General features: G+C 37.3%; 1 protein-coding gene across 1 annotated transcript in view; it reads right to left on the bottom strand.

Annotated features, from left to right (window-relative positions):
* The window catches only part of LRP1B (LDL receptor related protein 1B), a 1,355,016-nt gene that overhangs the window by 451,959 nt on the left and 885,968 nt on the right, over positions 1 to 17,089 (bottom strand). Inside the window, 2 exon segments of the mRNA XM_075069829.1 lie at positions 7,419 to 7,623; positions 8,457 to 8,654. Of these exon segments, the coding sequence (XP_074925930.1) occupies positions 7,419 to 7,623; positions 8,457 to 8,654 (403 nt within the window).

The following is a 17,089-nucleotide window of genomic DNA, read 5'->3' as shown; positions in this document are numbered from 1 at the left end:
GGATATATATCCGGTGCCATGGCAGCGCCACTCTAGGGAGTGACCCAGCCGACCCACCGAGTGTTGCTAGGGTAAAAATCTTCCGATGAACGTGCACGCAGCGTGCGCACACCTAATTGGAATGGATATGAGCAACAGATCTCGAAGAACAACAGCTACAAAGGTGAGTAACCATCTTATATAGTAAAAAATCATGGACTGAAGAGAGACACTGGAGTTATGACTCATTACACAATCTGTAACCCACTATCCCTCTCTTTTTATCCTATGACTGCAGAGATGTTAATGGGCCACTCAACCTTGAATGGTCCCTTACAATACGTGCTAACTTCTTACTCCAAATAATCTATTCCATCTTGCATTTTGTTGAGAGTACCTTTCCCAGAGCTGAAGAAGAGCTTTGTATGGCTCAAAAGTTTGTCTCTCTCACCAACAGAAGCTGGTCCAATAAAAGGTATGTCCTCACCCACTTTGTCTCTCTAATATCCTGGGACTGACACAGCTACAACTACACTGCTTACAGACATAGGCACTGGAGCACCCAGGGGAAAATTTGGTGGCAGCCAAGCTCCTCGCCCTGCCCCAGCTCACCTCCACTCTGTCTCCGCCTCCTCCCCTGAGTGTGCTGCATCCCAGCTTCTCCTTCCAAGCTGTGGGAGGTAGGGGAGAGGAGCAGGAATGTGGCGCACTCAGGGGAAGTGGGGAAGAGGCGTGGCTGGGGCGGAGATTTGGGGAAAGAGTCCCATGGGGCAGGGAGAGGGAAGAGTTGGGGTGGGGACTTTGGGGAAGGGGTTGGAATGGCGACGAGGCAGGGCAGAGCTGGGTCAGGGGGGTCAAGCACCCATTGGCGCTAGGAGAAGTTGACGCCTATGCTTACAGACTGTCATTATGTGCAGTTAGGATGTGATCCTCAGCTACACTAGAGATCTATTCCATCATTGTGCTCCCCTGAAATGTATGGGTGTTGGAGACTAGTTTAGCCAGTGACGTTAGTTAAGGCATCCTCAGAGCAGTTTTGACCCCCAGGGCTTCTGTTACATCACCCAGGAATTGCTCTAGTCTATCTTTGCCCAGTAGGTATATTATTCTGGGAGAACTGAGAGGGAATGTTGTAGAGCTGGCTACATCAGCTCTGCATGAACGAAGAATTTCATTCCCATATTCCAAATTAGGGAGTTTTAAGCAGTCTAATTGGAGGTCAGGATCTCACACTTAGATTGAAAAATCATTTAGATGATAAAGTTCTACGGGACATAGAACATCTCATATATGTAAAGCGTTTTGCAGACACTTGATTTTATACATATATAATGATAAAGGAAGCAGTAATAGAGAGTACTGAACAGAAGAAAGTTTAGACTACAGTCATTGGAGCCTGGGGGTCACTCAGACCATGGCACGACCACATTTTGGCCAGGCCAAATTTGAGTGAGTGGTATTGCAAGCTGGTTGGGGTTGCAGCACCACGGAAGTTTGTGCCAGGCCACATCACCACTCACTCAAATTTGGAAGTGTGTAAGGGCTCATGAACTAGAGGGGGGTCACCTCAGAGGGGACGAGGAGAGTCGGGGGGGGAGGAATCTATGCCCCCATGTCATAAACAGATAGTTAAGGGTTAATGTTTCTTTTACCTGTAAAGGGTTAACGAAGGGAACCAAACACCTAACCAGAGGACCAATAAGACAATATGGTTTTTATATTGCTTTGTATTTAACATGTGTGTAGTTGCTGGAATGTTAAATTGTATTTTCTTTTTAAATAAGGTTGTGTATTCATATATTTTCTTATAAGCAATAGCCCTGTGTATTTTCAACCTGATACAGAGACTATGTTTATGTTGTTTTCTTCTTTTTATATAAAGCTTTTTTTTAAACCTGTTTGAGTTTTCTCTGGTAGCTAAGGAACGAAGGGAAGGAAATCCTCTTTTTGTGAGATTTACGAGGGTGAATCTGTGCAGTCTCAGGGGAAGAAGGGGGGGATAAATGCCTCTTGTTTTGCATTCAAGGAGTTTAAGTAAGTTCGCCAGGATAACCAGGAGGGGGAGCTGGGGATGAGATAAAGAGGAGACAAGGGGAGGAAGTTGTTTTCCCTTTGGTGTGAGACTCAGGGCCTCTGAGTCTTGGGGTCCCACAGGGAAGGTTTGGGGAGACCAGAGTGAGCCAAAACACTGGAATTTTTGGCTGGTGGCAGCGATATCAGATCCAAGCTGGTAATTTAGCTTGGAGGTTTCATGCTAGGCACCCACATTTTGGACGCTAAGGTTCAGAATTTGGAATTTATGCTTATGATACCCCATAATTTAAATGGTATTCTGCAGCCCCTGGTTTAGATAACGTAACAATGAGAATTTTTAAAAACTACATTCAAAAAGAAAAAATAAAAAAACAGTGGTTGATAGTTACAGCCTTTAGAACACAGATTATGAAATGGTTTTTTCACGTAGTACCTGTGCACAATGACACACACAGTAATTATAACTTAATCGTTTACCTATATACATTCTGAAATCATTCTAAAATGTAACACTTAAAAGGGGAAAAAATAATACACACTTTAATCAGAAGATACCTCAGTAAGTCAGTTTCTGCTGGTAAAAGAAACTGTATATGCTTAGTTAACAAATCTGCGCTATAAAAGTAGCAAAGAAATCCACAGATGGGACATTTGCCTTGTGCAAAATCCATTTCTACTAAGATTGAGATTATGACCTAGTTAGTGAGGCAAAGACTGCCTCAAAAATATCCCTGAAGGACCTTATTTTTTCCAAACATAATAATTGAAATTGCTTTTTATATAAAATCAATATAATGGGCCAAATACTCCCCAATTCACAAGTTATGGAACTCTATTTGTAATCATGGGATTGCACAAGGTGTAACTCAAGAGGAAAATTTGACTCATGTTCCACAATTCAATTCTCTTTAACTTTATTCACGTAGCAATACCATTACCATCAATGCCTTGTGTTGTTCTGAAGGACAGACTATATTAGCACAGTACTTTCTCCTGACTTTATGCAACTCTAATGATTTTTATAAAGTAATTAAATGCATAAGGCCTGCTCATTTGAGGAAGCCTTGAAGGATCTGGACTTCAGTATGATAAACAGAGTCACATATTAGAAAAATATTTATTCTCAAAAAAATAAAAACAAAACACTAAAACAAAAGTTTGTACATATTGTTAGTAGGGCCTTCTGCGTTGCACTAAAAAAAGATTTGTTGTATGCTGACTCCCTATGCTGCTCAAAATCTTATAACCTTTAAAGCAATTACTTTGTGTTATAAATATGTCTTCCGAGGAATTCATTACACTTTCCCCCTTAATATTTAATAGCAAGACAACATTCACTTCATGTGAAACACCCACTTTAAGCTCAGATAGGTCAATTAACAACAAACTGAGAAACCACTGTATAGACACAGAAATGATATACCAAAACTGCTTGTAAGAAGCCATAACCGCATATTGAGTCAAGGGTATCTACATTCATTAGACTCTAGTGGATCTATAATTAAGCAAATGAGCTACAGACCATTAAAGTATAGATATTATTATTCTAAAAAAGCCACTATTATCTATTCTGTGTACATAATCAGATGCAAATTACTTCCACTGTCTCGAAAATAAGGTAATTGATTTATAGCCTAAAAATATCCAAATAGGTTCTAAAATGAAACAACGTTTTAATAATATTTTGTATGAATGTGTATCACCGCAACTTTATACATATATGTCTATATACATATATAAAATGCATATTAGACATTTTAAAATAGATCATATATATGATCAGTTTTTAAAGGTCTAATATGCATAATTGTATAATTATGATTTCACATGGCATGAAGGTTTTATTACCAGGAGATTGGGATGGGTATATTACGAATGAAAAGCAAAGCGACAAGTGAGCTGTGCAGGTCATTTCAAATGAGCGCCAATACACTCTTCATAGTGCACCACTCCATCGAGTACTCTGCATAAGCCCTATGTGTAACAGAAAACCTAGTCCAGAAATGTTGTGTCTATTTTTTGGATGCTGGAATTATGAGCAATTATTGGCTCTCTGTGATGTTACTGACTCTGTAGGAGCTGAGCCGATCCGTAGCCCATTTGTAGCAGGAGGGGTTTGAAAATGTAGTGGCTTATCCATGTTTCCATATGTTGTTTTTTTTATTCTGTGCATATCCCCCCTTTTTGGTTTGCCTAGACTTCCATGTCTAAATGCTTCCTTCTGGATATTCCTTTCTTCTCTTCCTATACAGAGAGTTAAGCCATAATGGGATATCTGTAGCTGTACCAGATTGAGGACATATTTTGGGGTTCTCTAGATTCTGTGCTCAGGAGTTGTGCAGTCCAAAAGGTAATTTTTAAGACAATCTACTTAAATCACTCACTGTAAACACTGATTGGCTATAAAAGGGATATGCCATTTCACAGGTATTAAAAGCTTCTGCTGCCAACTACAGCCTTCTTGCTCCTGACCTTAAAGATATTTTGGACGTAATTTAAAGTTGCCTAGGGATGCTTTAAATTAAATAGGCTAGAAATGGGCCTGTAATATTTTTTTAAAAGTTCAGAATAATTCCACATGCCAATTTCCCCAAGCTGTGTCCATTTTAAAACGAATATGCATTCCCTCACCAAACTCACACACCTGTTTCTCTGATTGGCTTTGGTAAGAGTTATTTCTCTGATCTGGAGCCCATTCAGAGTGCTTCTTTGCACTGCTTTCTCAATAAGTCTATTTAGTCACTTTAATACGAGCAATCTGAATACATATACTGCTGTGTAAAGCTATTCAAGAATATGCCTTACAATTATTATGCATTTCCCAGAGAATGTTAAATGTTTTAAATATGTATTTTATAAATGAATGCACTTATTCACAGTTAGATTTGGAACAAGCTGTGTTATTTGATAAGTGATCATGCTTAAATAAAATTAACAAATTCCAATTTTTGGTGAAGTACATTTCACCAGAGGTAAAAATTAAAAGATTTCAGAAAGCTTTTAAAAGTTTACCATCTCAACAAAATCTAATACAAGATTTAAATATAAGTGGATAAAAACACTAATATTTAAATGTACAGTGTTAGTGGAGTTTAAGTTGAAGTCTTCCATATTGTGTACACTTATTAAGGATTGAATCAAATCTAGACATTATGATCTAGATTTCAGGCCTGCACAATTGCTTGCGTGCATCTGTGAATATACAATTGAAACCAGTGCATAAATATTCATTGTGTACAACTAACTAGCTGTAAATATGCTCATATACTTAGGACTCAAACATGGCACTGACATAAGCCCTGAATAAGGTGGCAGGGCATTGTTGCACAGCCTCAGGAACAGCCCAGGGGGGAACTAACTCCCTCACAGTTTCCTCCATGCTGTGGGAAGGAAGTAAACTGTGCTGGATCTACACCCAGTGCAGCTAAATCAGCTTGTGGCAGCAAGGGAGAACCTTCGCTCTGCCCAATCAATACCTCCTTCCAGCCCTCCTACTATCCAGCTATGGGAGGAGGGGACACAGTAACTCTGCTGAGTCTGTTTTCCCTCCCACACAGCTACCTTGAACCCCATTATGCCCTTGTTAGCCAGTTTTGCATGTACATCTGGTAAGTTAAGTATAAGCCCACATGTGCACTCTTCTTTGAAAATCATCCTTTTTTTCCCCCAAGCAGCTTTTCAATATCTTTTTCAAAATGTTTGATGTTAGAAATTAACCATAAAATAGATAAGGAGGAAGGACTCAAAATCAAATTATCAAAAGAACTAAGATTGCTTTTCTTCTAGTTGGAGCCACATTTTAAGGAATGTAAAGCTGTTTTCTGCATATCTAACTTTTTTGGATGATGCTTACTTGGCTATATTTGCAGCTCACCAGATATTTGGATAGTTACAGTCTTCCCTGAGCATATTCTGTGGCTGATAACATCTAGAGATTTGGTTCAAGAATTTTTATAAGGATTGTCACAGTGTATGCTTACAAAGAAGAATTAGAACTAAATATTTAGCAGCAATACAAACAAATCTTTGATTTGAATCATCTGTCATTTTGTTATTCAAAAGTTCTTTAGAATAGAAGGGGCAGATAATGCTTTGTGTTCTCAAAGGTTTTTTTTCCCACTCTTACCAGAAGGAATATGTACACTATTGCTTTTTAAGAAAATATTATTGTCTGCAAATTCTTTCTAACTTACCCTACTCTTTATACCCATTTTTTAAATTTATCATCAGTGGAAAAAGGCTGTTATGTATAAAGACAATGGCCTTGTCTTTGTGGCCAGTTGGCTTTTAGACATTACATCTTGGCTTCCAAAAATATTTTAATAAATCAAACTCTGTCCAGTATTGATCTAACAATGTTCTATGTCTGGATCATTATTTTTCATTTATCTCAATAAAATGGTCTAACTCAAAGGATTTTTAAAATATTTTATGTAGTAAACAAACATATTTCCAGACGTGAGTCTTGTGTCATTCAACAGCTGGCTGAAAATTGATTTATGGATTGCAGGTATGGCACTTCATTTTCCTCTCACTTTCACCAGTTTTACACTGATTTAACTTCATTAATACCAATTAAATTATTCCCTGTTTCAAGCTGCATTCAAGGACAATCAGGACGAGAGATTCCATTAAGCTAAATTCTTAGTGGATATCACATGTATTCATGAATTTCATTTAAACTTTAAATAGTACAAACTAACAAAAAATTGAGAAATATAAATATATTTGTTTAATATTACCCTTACTTGACTTGGTTGTAGTGTACTGTAACATTAGACCATTTTTGCCATATTATCAGGACAGATACACTACTGTTAAAAAAAAAAATAAAGACCTACAAATCACATATAGTATTATGTGGAATAGAAGAATATACTGTTTCTTTGACATATGATTTTAGGACTACCTTTAATTGAACAGTTTGCTTTATATTATTAAATATGCATCTAAACAGCCATCAGAAATGCAATTAATTCTGTATGCTACTGGGTAAAATAAATGAATTAAACAGTTTAACTAGTAAATATTTTGCTTTGGATTACTATTAAATAATAATGTTTGGAACTCATATAGTACTCTTCATCTGCAGATCTACAAGCTATTTACAAAGGCTGGTAAACATTATTATCCCTATTTTAGAGATGAAGAAACAAACAGAGAGGTTAAATTACTTGCCCATAGCCACACAGTGAGTCAATAAAAAAGCCAAGACTAGAATGACTGCAACATCTCCTGATGCCCTGGTTCACTGGACCAAAAAATTTAGTTCTTCAAGCATTGTTAAAGGTAAGTTAAATGTAAGCGCTCACTCCAAACAAACCAATACACATTCATACATTTCAAGCTTATTCCTCAAAGTGTTTTTATAAGCAATCGTGAAAAAAGAACTATTGTATATTTACCCATATCTAGGATCTAAGGCAATAGCCCTGGGATGCTCCATAGCACCTGCTATTAATGTTGTTCTTAAAGTGCCATCTAATTTTGCTACTTCAATCTGATCCAAATTGCTGTCTATCCAGTATATGTTTCCTGCAATCCAATCTACTGTAAGACCCTCAGGAGTGGCCAGGCCATGTTGCACAACGACTTCAATGGCACTCACACCTAACAAAGATCAAAAGGTTGCAAACATATAAAAGAGTTAGAACAGAGATACAACACTTAAAACGTGATAAATGCATGATCACACTGCCAGCTAAACAAAAATAATTAAAATATGCAAAACTGTATATCACTTTTCTGAGGCTATAGTTAAGACTCTCTCCATTTAATGAGTCTTATTGCTTATTTTTCAGTGAGAGACCACATAATAGCTAATCTGACATGATGATATTTATCTTCATTAGTTATTTTTCTTTTCTCACAAGTAGTGAGAGAGTATATGCTTATGTACAAAATACATTTTTGGTCATTCCAGGAATAAGAAATGAAGGGAAATTTAAAATCAAGTTTCTGAACATATTGAATCTTTAAATAATTTGTGATTTTGTTTGCTAGGTCTTCAGTGAAAAAATGCATAGGTGTACATCAACCTAGAAAACATTTTTATGTAAGTATTTCTATATACATTGTGAGATTATGTTGTGCTCCAGGCCACGTATACTGTGGTTGGGTCACCTTGTTAAAGGCCTCATATTTCTCCATTTGTTAAGGGGAAAAAAAGCTATAATATTGTGCACCAGAATCTAAAGTATCACATTAAAAACTAAGTCTCTAGCCTTTACAGTTCTAAAGATAGTATTCAAGTTGTAAACTGAAATAACAAAACCAGTGACTCCTGCCTGAGTTTGGAGATAACCTAAAACAATCACTCCGAGAGGAGTAATACTAATAGCTTGGCCAGAATCTGACAAGTTTGATGTTTTGTGACTGCATTACTTTGGCTGGCACTTTATTTTTAAGGACCTACTAAAATAAGTCAAAAGTTAAAATCATACCTCCAGTTTCAGAAAGCTTGCCTCGGTAAATTTTATCTTCCACCACATCTGTCCAGTACAGTAAGCTCTGATTGAAATGAAAATCAAGTGCTATTGTGTTTCTTAAACCAGGAACTAAGAGACTATAGTCTCGCTTGTGAAGATCAATCTTTCTGATCTCGTGACGAATGGAAAAAATGATGAAAGCTTCAAATGGATCTGGAAGTATAATGGATTGTACATTAAAATATATAATAAAGAGTAGAATTTTAGTAGACTTACTGATATGAGGCACACACATCTGAACAAGAATTTCAGAGTACTTCATTTGAGGAACAGTTTGATTAAAATAATAGAACTTGTAAGTCATACTAGCTCATTCATTTTCCAACAAAGAGTAAATCTTGCAAATATATATATATATTGCAGTCCAACCTAGACTTCTGCTCACCTGCCTCAACTAAAGGTATTGAATGGATATTAACAACAAGGTTATCTGACTCAGACAGTGGTCCACAGGTACAGCACAAAGAATGTCTTCTTGATGAGAGCTAAGTGATGGAGTGTCTTTCCTCCCCTCCCCACTCCCACTCTCCTTCCCTCCCTGGACTTCAAGGATTAAGGCCAGAAAAAATGTTTAAGCTATCAAAACTAAAATAAGAACTTGGGTAAAGTTTTTATTTTCTTAAAGGCTTCAGAGAAAATAAGTCTGTTCAAAATTATCTAGTATTGCTCTAATTAACAATTAGTTGAAAACCATGTACTGCAACATATATAATACAAAAAAACCCACATTATTTTGTATGAGTTAAACTGCATAAACAACTTATATAACACAAAACCACAAAAACAAGGAAATGTAAAATTAAGGCATGTGACAGCACACAACTTCTTCAAATTCACCACCACCATCACAAAAAGACCAGACTTTCCCTCCACTAACCATTCTGAACTGTTCTTGAAAAATCATACTCACTTGTGTTTTTTGAAAGGGTGCTAGAACCTGGCTTCCCTACTGACACAGAATTGAAGATATTGTGCATTGTCTGGTGCATGACACTTGTTCTAGTGGAGAAAGTACATCTCTGGGTGGATGAGTAAAAGGAATGTAATGTTAGGTACCTTCACTTTTTATTTCCTTGTAGCTGTGGGTTTGTGTTTTAAGTATGTTATGTACATACCCTTAAAACACACATAACTTAGTGCTAATTTAAGTTAAGAAAACTGTCTCACACAGCAATGACTACTTTCACAAAGAATAAGATTTCTGTCAAAGTGACCAACTGGGTCTGGAACAAAACAAGAAAATCTTTATGAAATTATTCAGCCAATTCAAGAGCTCTACTTTAAAGAACAGAGACTTTTGCAAATAATATTTTATTTTGGAAAACAGACATTACTTTCTTGAAGATCTTCCTCTACAATGCAACAATAATGCTGCTGGACTAGTAAAATCTCTTTTCCTCTACCATACTAGGCCTGAGTTTGGGATGCTGTGCGTATTACTGGGGGAACAAGACAACAGGCAGGATTTCAGTGCCTCCTAAGGTGTTGAAAAGCAGAGTAAGTCAAAATGTTGCAAAAAAGGAACTTTTCACTTTTCTTTTTAAAAACTAAACTTGTTCATGGTCTCCATTAGCTAATAATTGCACATAAAGATTCAGTTGTGACTTGTAGTATATTAAATAATGATCTCCAACAGAATGGTTCCTTACGTGAAAAGCACTATCTGCTTATGAGCCAACAGGCACTTTCACAATGCTCCTGATACTTGTCAAAGTAGTGAATGATTTTGCAGATCCTGAATTTGCTGAACTATATGATCACGAACAAGCTCTTCAACATTAGTAGCTCTTGCATCACAAAGGTCAAAAGCTCCTAAGCTTGATGAACAATTTAATGAAGCTTCTGATCTCTGACAAATCAGCAGGTATGGTATAGAGTACCCTGTTCATCATAAATCTTGTCCTTCATTGGCTAACTGTGGCACAAAAAGATTGTGTTATGACAGCGAGAAAAGTCATGCAAACTCAGAAGATGAAATGTTTGGCCCTTTTTACAACTAGAATTTGGGAACTAAAATTAACCAATTCTCTTCAACACTCCTTCTTCCCCTCCCCCTCTCCCCTCTCTCTCGCTCCCCGTCTCCTGAGGCAGAAAATACAGGTTTTACTCAACAGATTATCTTTTGAAACTTTAGGCCAGGTATATTGTGTTTTACGGGTTTAACTACTGTTTTAAGTTCAAAACAGAATGCTGCCTTAACCATGGCAACAACAGTTCTGCTATAGTAATACAAAGGATGTTTAAGAAATAGAGCTGGACAAAATAGCTTCTTTGCTCTATAAATAATTATATATTTGACAAAAAACATGCTTATAGGCAACATGGTTTATTATGTTTACACAATTACTTTACAGTATATACAAGTTATAAACAAAGAAATGCAGGCAATGCACAAAAGAGAAATGTCATAGAACAATTTATATGCAGGAGGATTCTAGACTGAAAAAAATAAAATCTTTCTAATCTGGTATGAGAAGTTGGACTACGCAAACCACCCATGGAAGAAAATAAAATGTGAGACAAATAGTAAATCATAATTTCCCTGAAATGTTTTTATTCTGGTATTCTGTTTTAGATGGGTCGTTAACTGAAATGTCAATGTCACTAGATCTTAGGCTGACATGCATTACCAGACTTATTTGTTACCTTATACTATGGCTTCTCTAACCATACCTCCAAAGCAAATTGGTATCCTAGCTTCCTAAATATTGAAATTCAATATTTACATCTTAATTCATCCTCCCTTATTCAGAAGTCTTGAGTTACCTAAAAAAACCATATCCCTGAATATTACAGTAAATAGACATTTTAACCAAGAATAAAGTTAGGATTAAATGATTTTTTGAGGGGGAAAATTGAAAGCATTAATATAAGTGAAGCAGAGTTGCTATAGTATTTAAAGAAATTATGACATGCTTTTCTTACTAAAATTACATTGAAAGTTCATCTAACTTTCTTTTGCTATACTGAATTCTGAAAGGCTGAATATAAACATAGGGTTTAAATATCTCTCAAGACAACTGTTTCTACCACATTCAATTTTTTCTAATGATTTTTTTCTGGTGTGACTGTAATATACCACCAGTCATTACTGTGCAGAAGTATTACAATAGGAAATGGGGAAGGGGAGTGTAAAGAAATGCACTCATTATATTCAATTGGTATGGGAATAATGCCTCTCTTTTGGTGTGATACTCATATTCAAACAATATAAATCTTAAATTAATAGAAAATCTCTTCTTTGGAAAACCAGCATAGAGCTCCATTCTAAGGTAGTCTGGGGCTGGTGCTTCACTCTTCTGTCCCTCCTCCACTGCTGTTGGAGAGGAAACATGATGCGGAGCAGAGGAGAAGGAGTAGGGCAGCAAAGAAGATGACAAGGGATAAAAACAGGATGATGTTGAAAATGGAAAAACATGGCAGAAAAAGAAAATAGAAGCAAGGAGGAATGCCAAGAGAAATGAGGAAAAAGGTAGAAATCTGAAAGATGGAGCTGGGAATAAAGAAGGGAAGAAATATAAACAAGAAAAGAAACAAAGACTCCCCACTATCTTAAGGTAGTGATGTTTGTTCATTTCTTATTCTACATTTCAGGATATTTCTCTGGGAAACATCCATTGGAAGGCATTTAACTCTCACCCACCTAGTACCCTCACCATGAGTAACGTACTGAACTGAGTTAACATATTTGTACTATTCATATTAGGTTTCTGGTAGATAGGTAAATGTCCGGTTTTTGAAAAGGAAAGTGCTATATCATTATCTTAAGTATTACTAGTACTATGTGCTATTGAAATGTTTGACTGAATACCACAAAGTGATATTCTATACGGTACAAACTTAGTTTCAGATCAGAGTAATAATTCCCCTCAGAACAATTTCATTTTCATAGGAAATCTGATTAGAAGTTAGCTCTCTAGTACAATGGACCAATCTCCTCCCCATTTCAAGACAATGTAAACCAATGCAATTATGCTAGGAATAAGTTTGCCCCAATGTGTGCAATTAGAGTGAGATGAGAGGAAGTTTGATCGTGTGGGTGAGGTTTAGTCTCACAACGCCAGTTTTAACCCTGCTGTAAATGGACACAACTCCAGGAAAGTCAGTACATTTTTTACTCATATTAGGAAAAAAAAATCCACTCCCAGTTATACTCATGCATTCCTAATGGAGCCAATAGATTTAGACACTTTTCAATTAAACTAAAATTTGGCCCAGTTTATGTGGCTTACCACAATGCCTAAATGTTCTTTGAACATACTCAGTCATTTGAAGTAATATTAGGTTGATTAAAATTTTTGGTCTTTTTTTAAAAATGAAAAGAGCCAAAAGTGGGGCAGATCATTAGCTAGTGCAACCCACAACAACTGCATTGACTTAAAAATTCTAAAATGGCAAGGGTCATACTTAACATTATTTTCCTTGACTAAAATCTATGTGCACATGAGTTTAAGACTGTAAATCAAGGGCAGATACAGTCTCACAAGTCAATGGGTGCACTACACTAAACGGTTGAGGGGGCAGAGCACCTCAGCCCCAGCACCTCAACCCTAATCACGGAGAACGTACGTGTGTGTGTGTGTGTGTGTGTGTGTGTGTGTGTGTGTGTGCGTGTGTGTGTGTGTAGAAAGGGTTGTGAAGTGCCACTCAGGATTGGCCTGGCTGCCAGTTCGTAATACCACTCACTCAGATTTGCCCTGGCCACCCCTCCATAATCACGGAAGGGTGGCCAGGCCAAACCTGAGTGGTGCTGCAACTCTGTGAACCAAGTCACAATGCTCACAGTAGGAAGCTGGACCCAGCCCCACAGGACAGGAGCTGCTGTTGCAGAGTAACAGTGGGCTCACTCTCCAACCCCTGCCACCAAGGCGTCCCCTTCACACCAGAAGTGTATGTTTGCTTAGCTCTTCACCCTTGGATTCATGATTTCTGAGGTGCAACTAAATCCATGAACCGACACTAAAGACACCACTATTGTAAATCCTCATAAAAAATTGTGTGGATGAATCAAATAGAGGTTTAAAATTAACTTATATGGAAGAAACTTTGATGGGGTAAGGAGTTGGTTAAAAAAATGTTTAGACTAACTTTTCTGTGCATTTCCTTATTTTCAACATTTGATGGTATTTTTATTTGTTTTAAATACATGTATAATTTTCAAATGTTGTTGCTGTAGTTTTAATGCAATCTTTTTTGAAAGCTGTTTTTCCTGAAATCACTGACATTTGCTTCTTTAACACTATATGAATTTTACATATTAAAAAGATCAATGCTTATAACAGAAATAATTAGAGTAGATTCAGTGTCATTTGGAAATAAGGCTAAGTATTCTTACCAAAAAGTTGCAACAGAGAGTAATGAAATGATTCAAATATACAAAACCACTTGAACATGACATATCACAGATTCACTCTTTGAGATTCTAGCATCTGCATACCTAAAAAGTGCCTGAGTAAGAGAAGGTTAATTACCCTATGCAGTAACTGAGGTTCTTCCAGGAGTGTCCCTATGGGTGCTCAACTTTAGGTGATTGTAGAGTGGTGCCACTTGGTGGAATGGAGGACCGTCGGAGAGCAGTCGTAGTTGAGAAAACCATAAGCCAAAATAGATCATCTGATCTCGAGTGCTGCTCTGTGGCATAATGGTGTGTGAATGTATAAGCTAAAGCCCAGGTTGTGGCTTTGCAGTTGTCCACAATGGGCACATTGTTGAGGAAGGCTATCAAGGCAGAGAGTGCATGTGTGTGCAGTCCCTAATGGGGATTGTAACTGTTGAAGGTGATAACATACGTCAGTGCAGCTGGATATTCATTTAGACAACTTTTGTTAGGATAAGATGTTAGACAGTTAGTTAGATAGTTCCGTGATGGAAAGAAATAACTATAGTGACTTTCTGAAAGACTTTGTCCTCTCAGTGTAAAATGCTAGAGCACTGTGGACATCCAGGGTATGAAGCATTGCTTCTTATTTATTCCCAAAGAGCTTGGGGTAGAACGATGGGAGATAGGTGGGTTGATTCAAATGGAATGAGGAAACTACTTCAGATAATAATTTGGGACGTAGTCTTAGGGTCACTTTGTTTTTGAAAAATATTGTGTATGGAGGGTGTGCCATGAAGACCCCACTTCTTCAACTTGTTGGGTGGAGGTGATAGTGATGAGCAAGGCCACCTTCATCAAGAGGTGGAGAAGTGAGCATGATGCTAATGGCTCAAAAGGACACTCAGTAAGGCATCACAGCACCAGATTGAGTTCCCATAATGGAGTAGGGGCTTGTATTTTGGGGTAAATGTTGTGAAGACCCTTGAGAAAGCGTTTAGTGGTTGGGTGGGCGAAGATCGAGAACTTGATCACTTTGCAGTGGAATGCTGTGATTGTTATGAGGTGTACTCTGATCAAGCTCACTGAGAGAGACTCAATTTCTTAAGTACAAATGCCGTTGCTGACATATGGCCTAACAGTTGGAGGCAGATCCTGGCCGATGTCTGTGGGCTGGCTTGCATTATAGTGATTAGGTTGACTAGAGAGGTAAATCTGTGACTGGGCCAAGAGGCTGTAGCCAGAGAGTTGAGGTAGGCCCCGATGAACTCCAGTATTGGCACAGGTAAGAAAGAGGTAGGGTAGTTAACTATTTAACTAATTAACTAGGTTCTAAAAACTAATACTCAAAAGATAAAAGTTAAGCTAAAGATAATACTGAGAGGTGCTGCCCATTGCTCTATTTCAAGCCAATGGCAGTAGAGAAGGAACTGAAGGGAGATTGGTCGCACAGCACCATGTAACTGCCAGAAGCGGCGCAAGATGGGAACAGTGCCTGTGTGACCCAACCAGGCACCGTTACTGAAATTCTCCAATTACAAGCACAAGGGAGCAGATTCTCCTAAAGTGGAGCATCCACAGGGACATTCCTTGAAAAAGAATATATATTCCTGATCTCACATTGTAGCACTAAACATCTTTAAATTGGTCAGTGGAATGGGGGAAAAAAAAAGATTAAAATGAATGCCTCAAAATGCTTTTTCCATTGTGGATGGTGCTCAGGGTGGTTTCTGTGTGATTTGAAAGGTCAGACAAATGAACTGTAACTAACAGAAAAGGTAGCTGAAATTTAGAAGATGACCCAGAAAAGTCGACTACGAGATAACTGTGGGAATAATCTGGAATAAATTAAAGAGCTCATATCAAATTCTACTTTGGAATAAGCAAACAAACTCCTACTGAATGTGAAGAAAACTCCATGAGAATTATCTAATACAATGGGAGCTGCAATGAACTCTTTGATTTGAGTTCTACTGAATACATTTTAATCTTAATTCATTATTTTAGAAGAACTAAAAAATAATTATTTTGTTAAGGTGTCATTTGTACTTTGGCATGCTGTTAATTGGAACTAAATTGTGACTGCACCATAACTGCAAATGAGATGTAATGAAATGTTTGAATTAGCTCAGCTGCTGTCAAATTAGATGGTTTAGAATAGGCCATTTACAAAATATCTGAATTGGATATTAATGAAATTATCTCAAGTGACTGATAATGTGATACACAAGCTTTCATTTCTAGCTCATTGGTTCAAAAACGATCCATGACATGAATGTAAAAAAAGGTGAATGACTGGAAGAATTTCTTACTGGTGAAATCTGATGAACTGTGAAACAGTCACCCAAAAGAATTGGTGAAGCACTATAGTTTGAAATCTTTAAAATCAGAGTTGACAAAAATATTAGAAAAATAACTGTAACGAACAATCCTCTAATGGTACGTGGAAGCTCTAGGTCATAAGAATGAGTATGCGTACCCTTGAGAGTACGCAGAGGTCTTGCAGGGGTACATCAACTCATCTAGATATCTGCCTACTTTTACAAAATGCTACTGCCTACTTTTACAAAATGCTACATAAAAAACATTAGCAAAGTCAGTGCAAACTAAAATGTTATACAAAGACTTGTTTATACTGCTCTATATACTTATACAATAAAAGGTAACTATAAAATTTATATTCCAATCAGTTTATTTTATAATTACACAGTAAAAATGAGAAAGTAAGCAACTTTTCAGTAAGTTTGCTGTGACATTTCTCTAGTTTTATGTCTGATTTTGTAAGCAAGTAGGTATTAAGTGAGGTGAAGGTTGGTGTATGTAAGATAAATCAGATTCTGGAAAGGGGTACATTAGTCTGGAGAGGCTAAGACTGCTGTAGGTAACCCAGTAGCTTTCATTTAATATCCAAGCTCCCCAAGGCAGGGGCAGGGACTCTCTTTCTATATTTATATTGCACCTACGACACTGGGACCCTTATTCTCCTGATTTGGGCCTCTGGGCACTACTTCAGTGCACATAATAAATAATGCAATTATGATGATGATTCTATTCCCATGGAAGTGATGACACCATCCATTAAAAGTTATGGTCCTGACTTTCTCCTCTACTGAGGTTCAAAGTGGAAGGACAGTGGATCTCAGGCCTGGTCTACACTACGCCGTTAAATCGATTTTAACAGCATTAAATCGATTTAACGCTGCACCCGTCCACACTACACGGCTCTTTAAATCGATTTCTGTACTCCTAGAAAATGAGAGGAGTAACCCTA

The sequence above is a fragment of the Chelonoidis abingdonii genome, chromosome 10 (genome assembly GCF_003597395.2).
Source record: "Chelonoidis abingdonii isolate Lonesome George chromosome 10, CheloAbing_2.0, whole genome shotgun sequence".
In the NCBI taxonomy this organism is placed as follows: Eukaryota; Metazoa; Chordata; order Testudines; family Testudinidae; genus Chelonoidis; species Chelonoidis abingdonii.
This window is presented reverse-complemented; position numbering and strand designations above follow the sequence as displayed.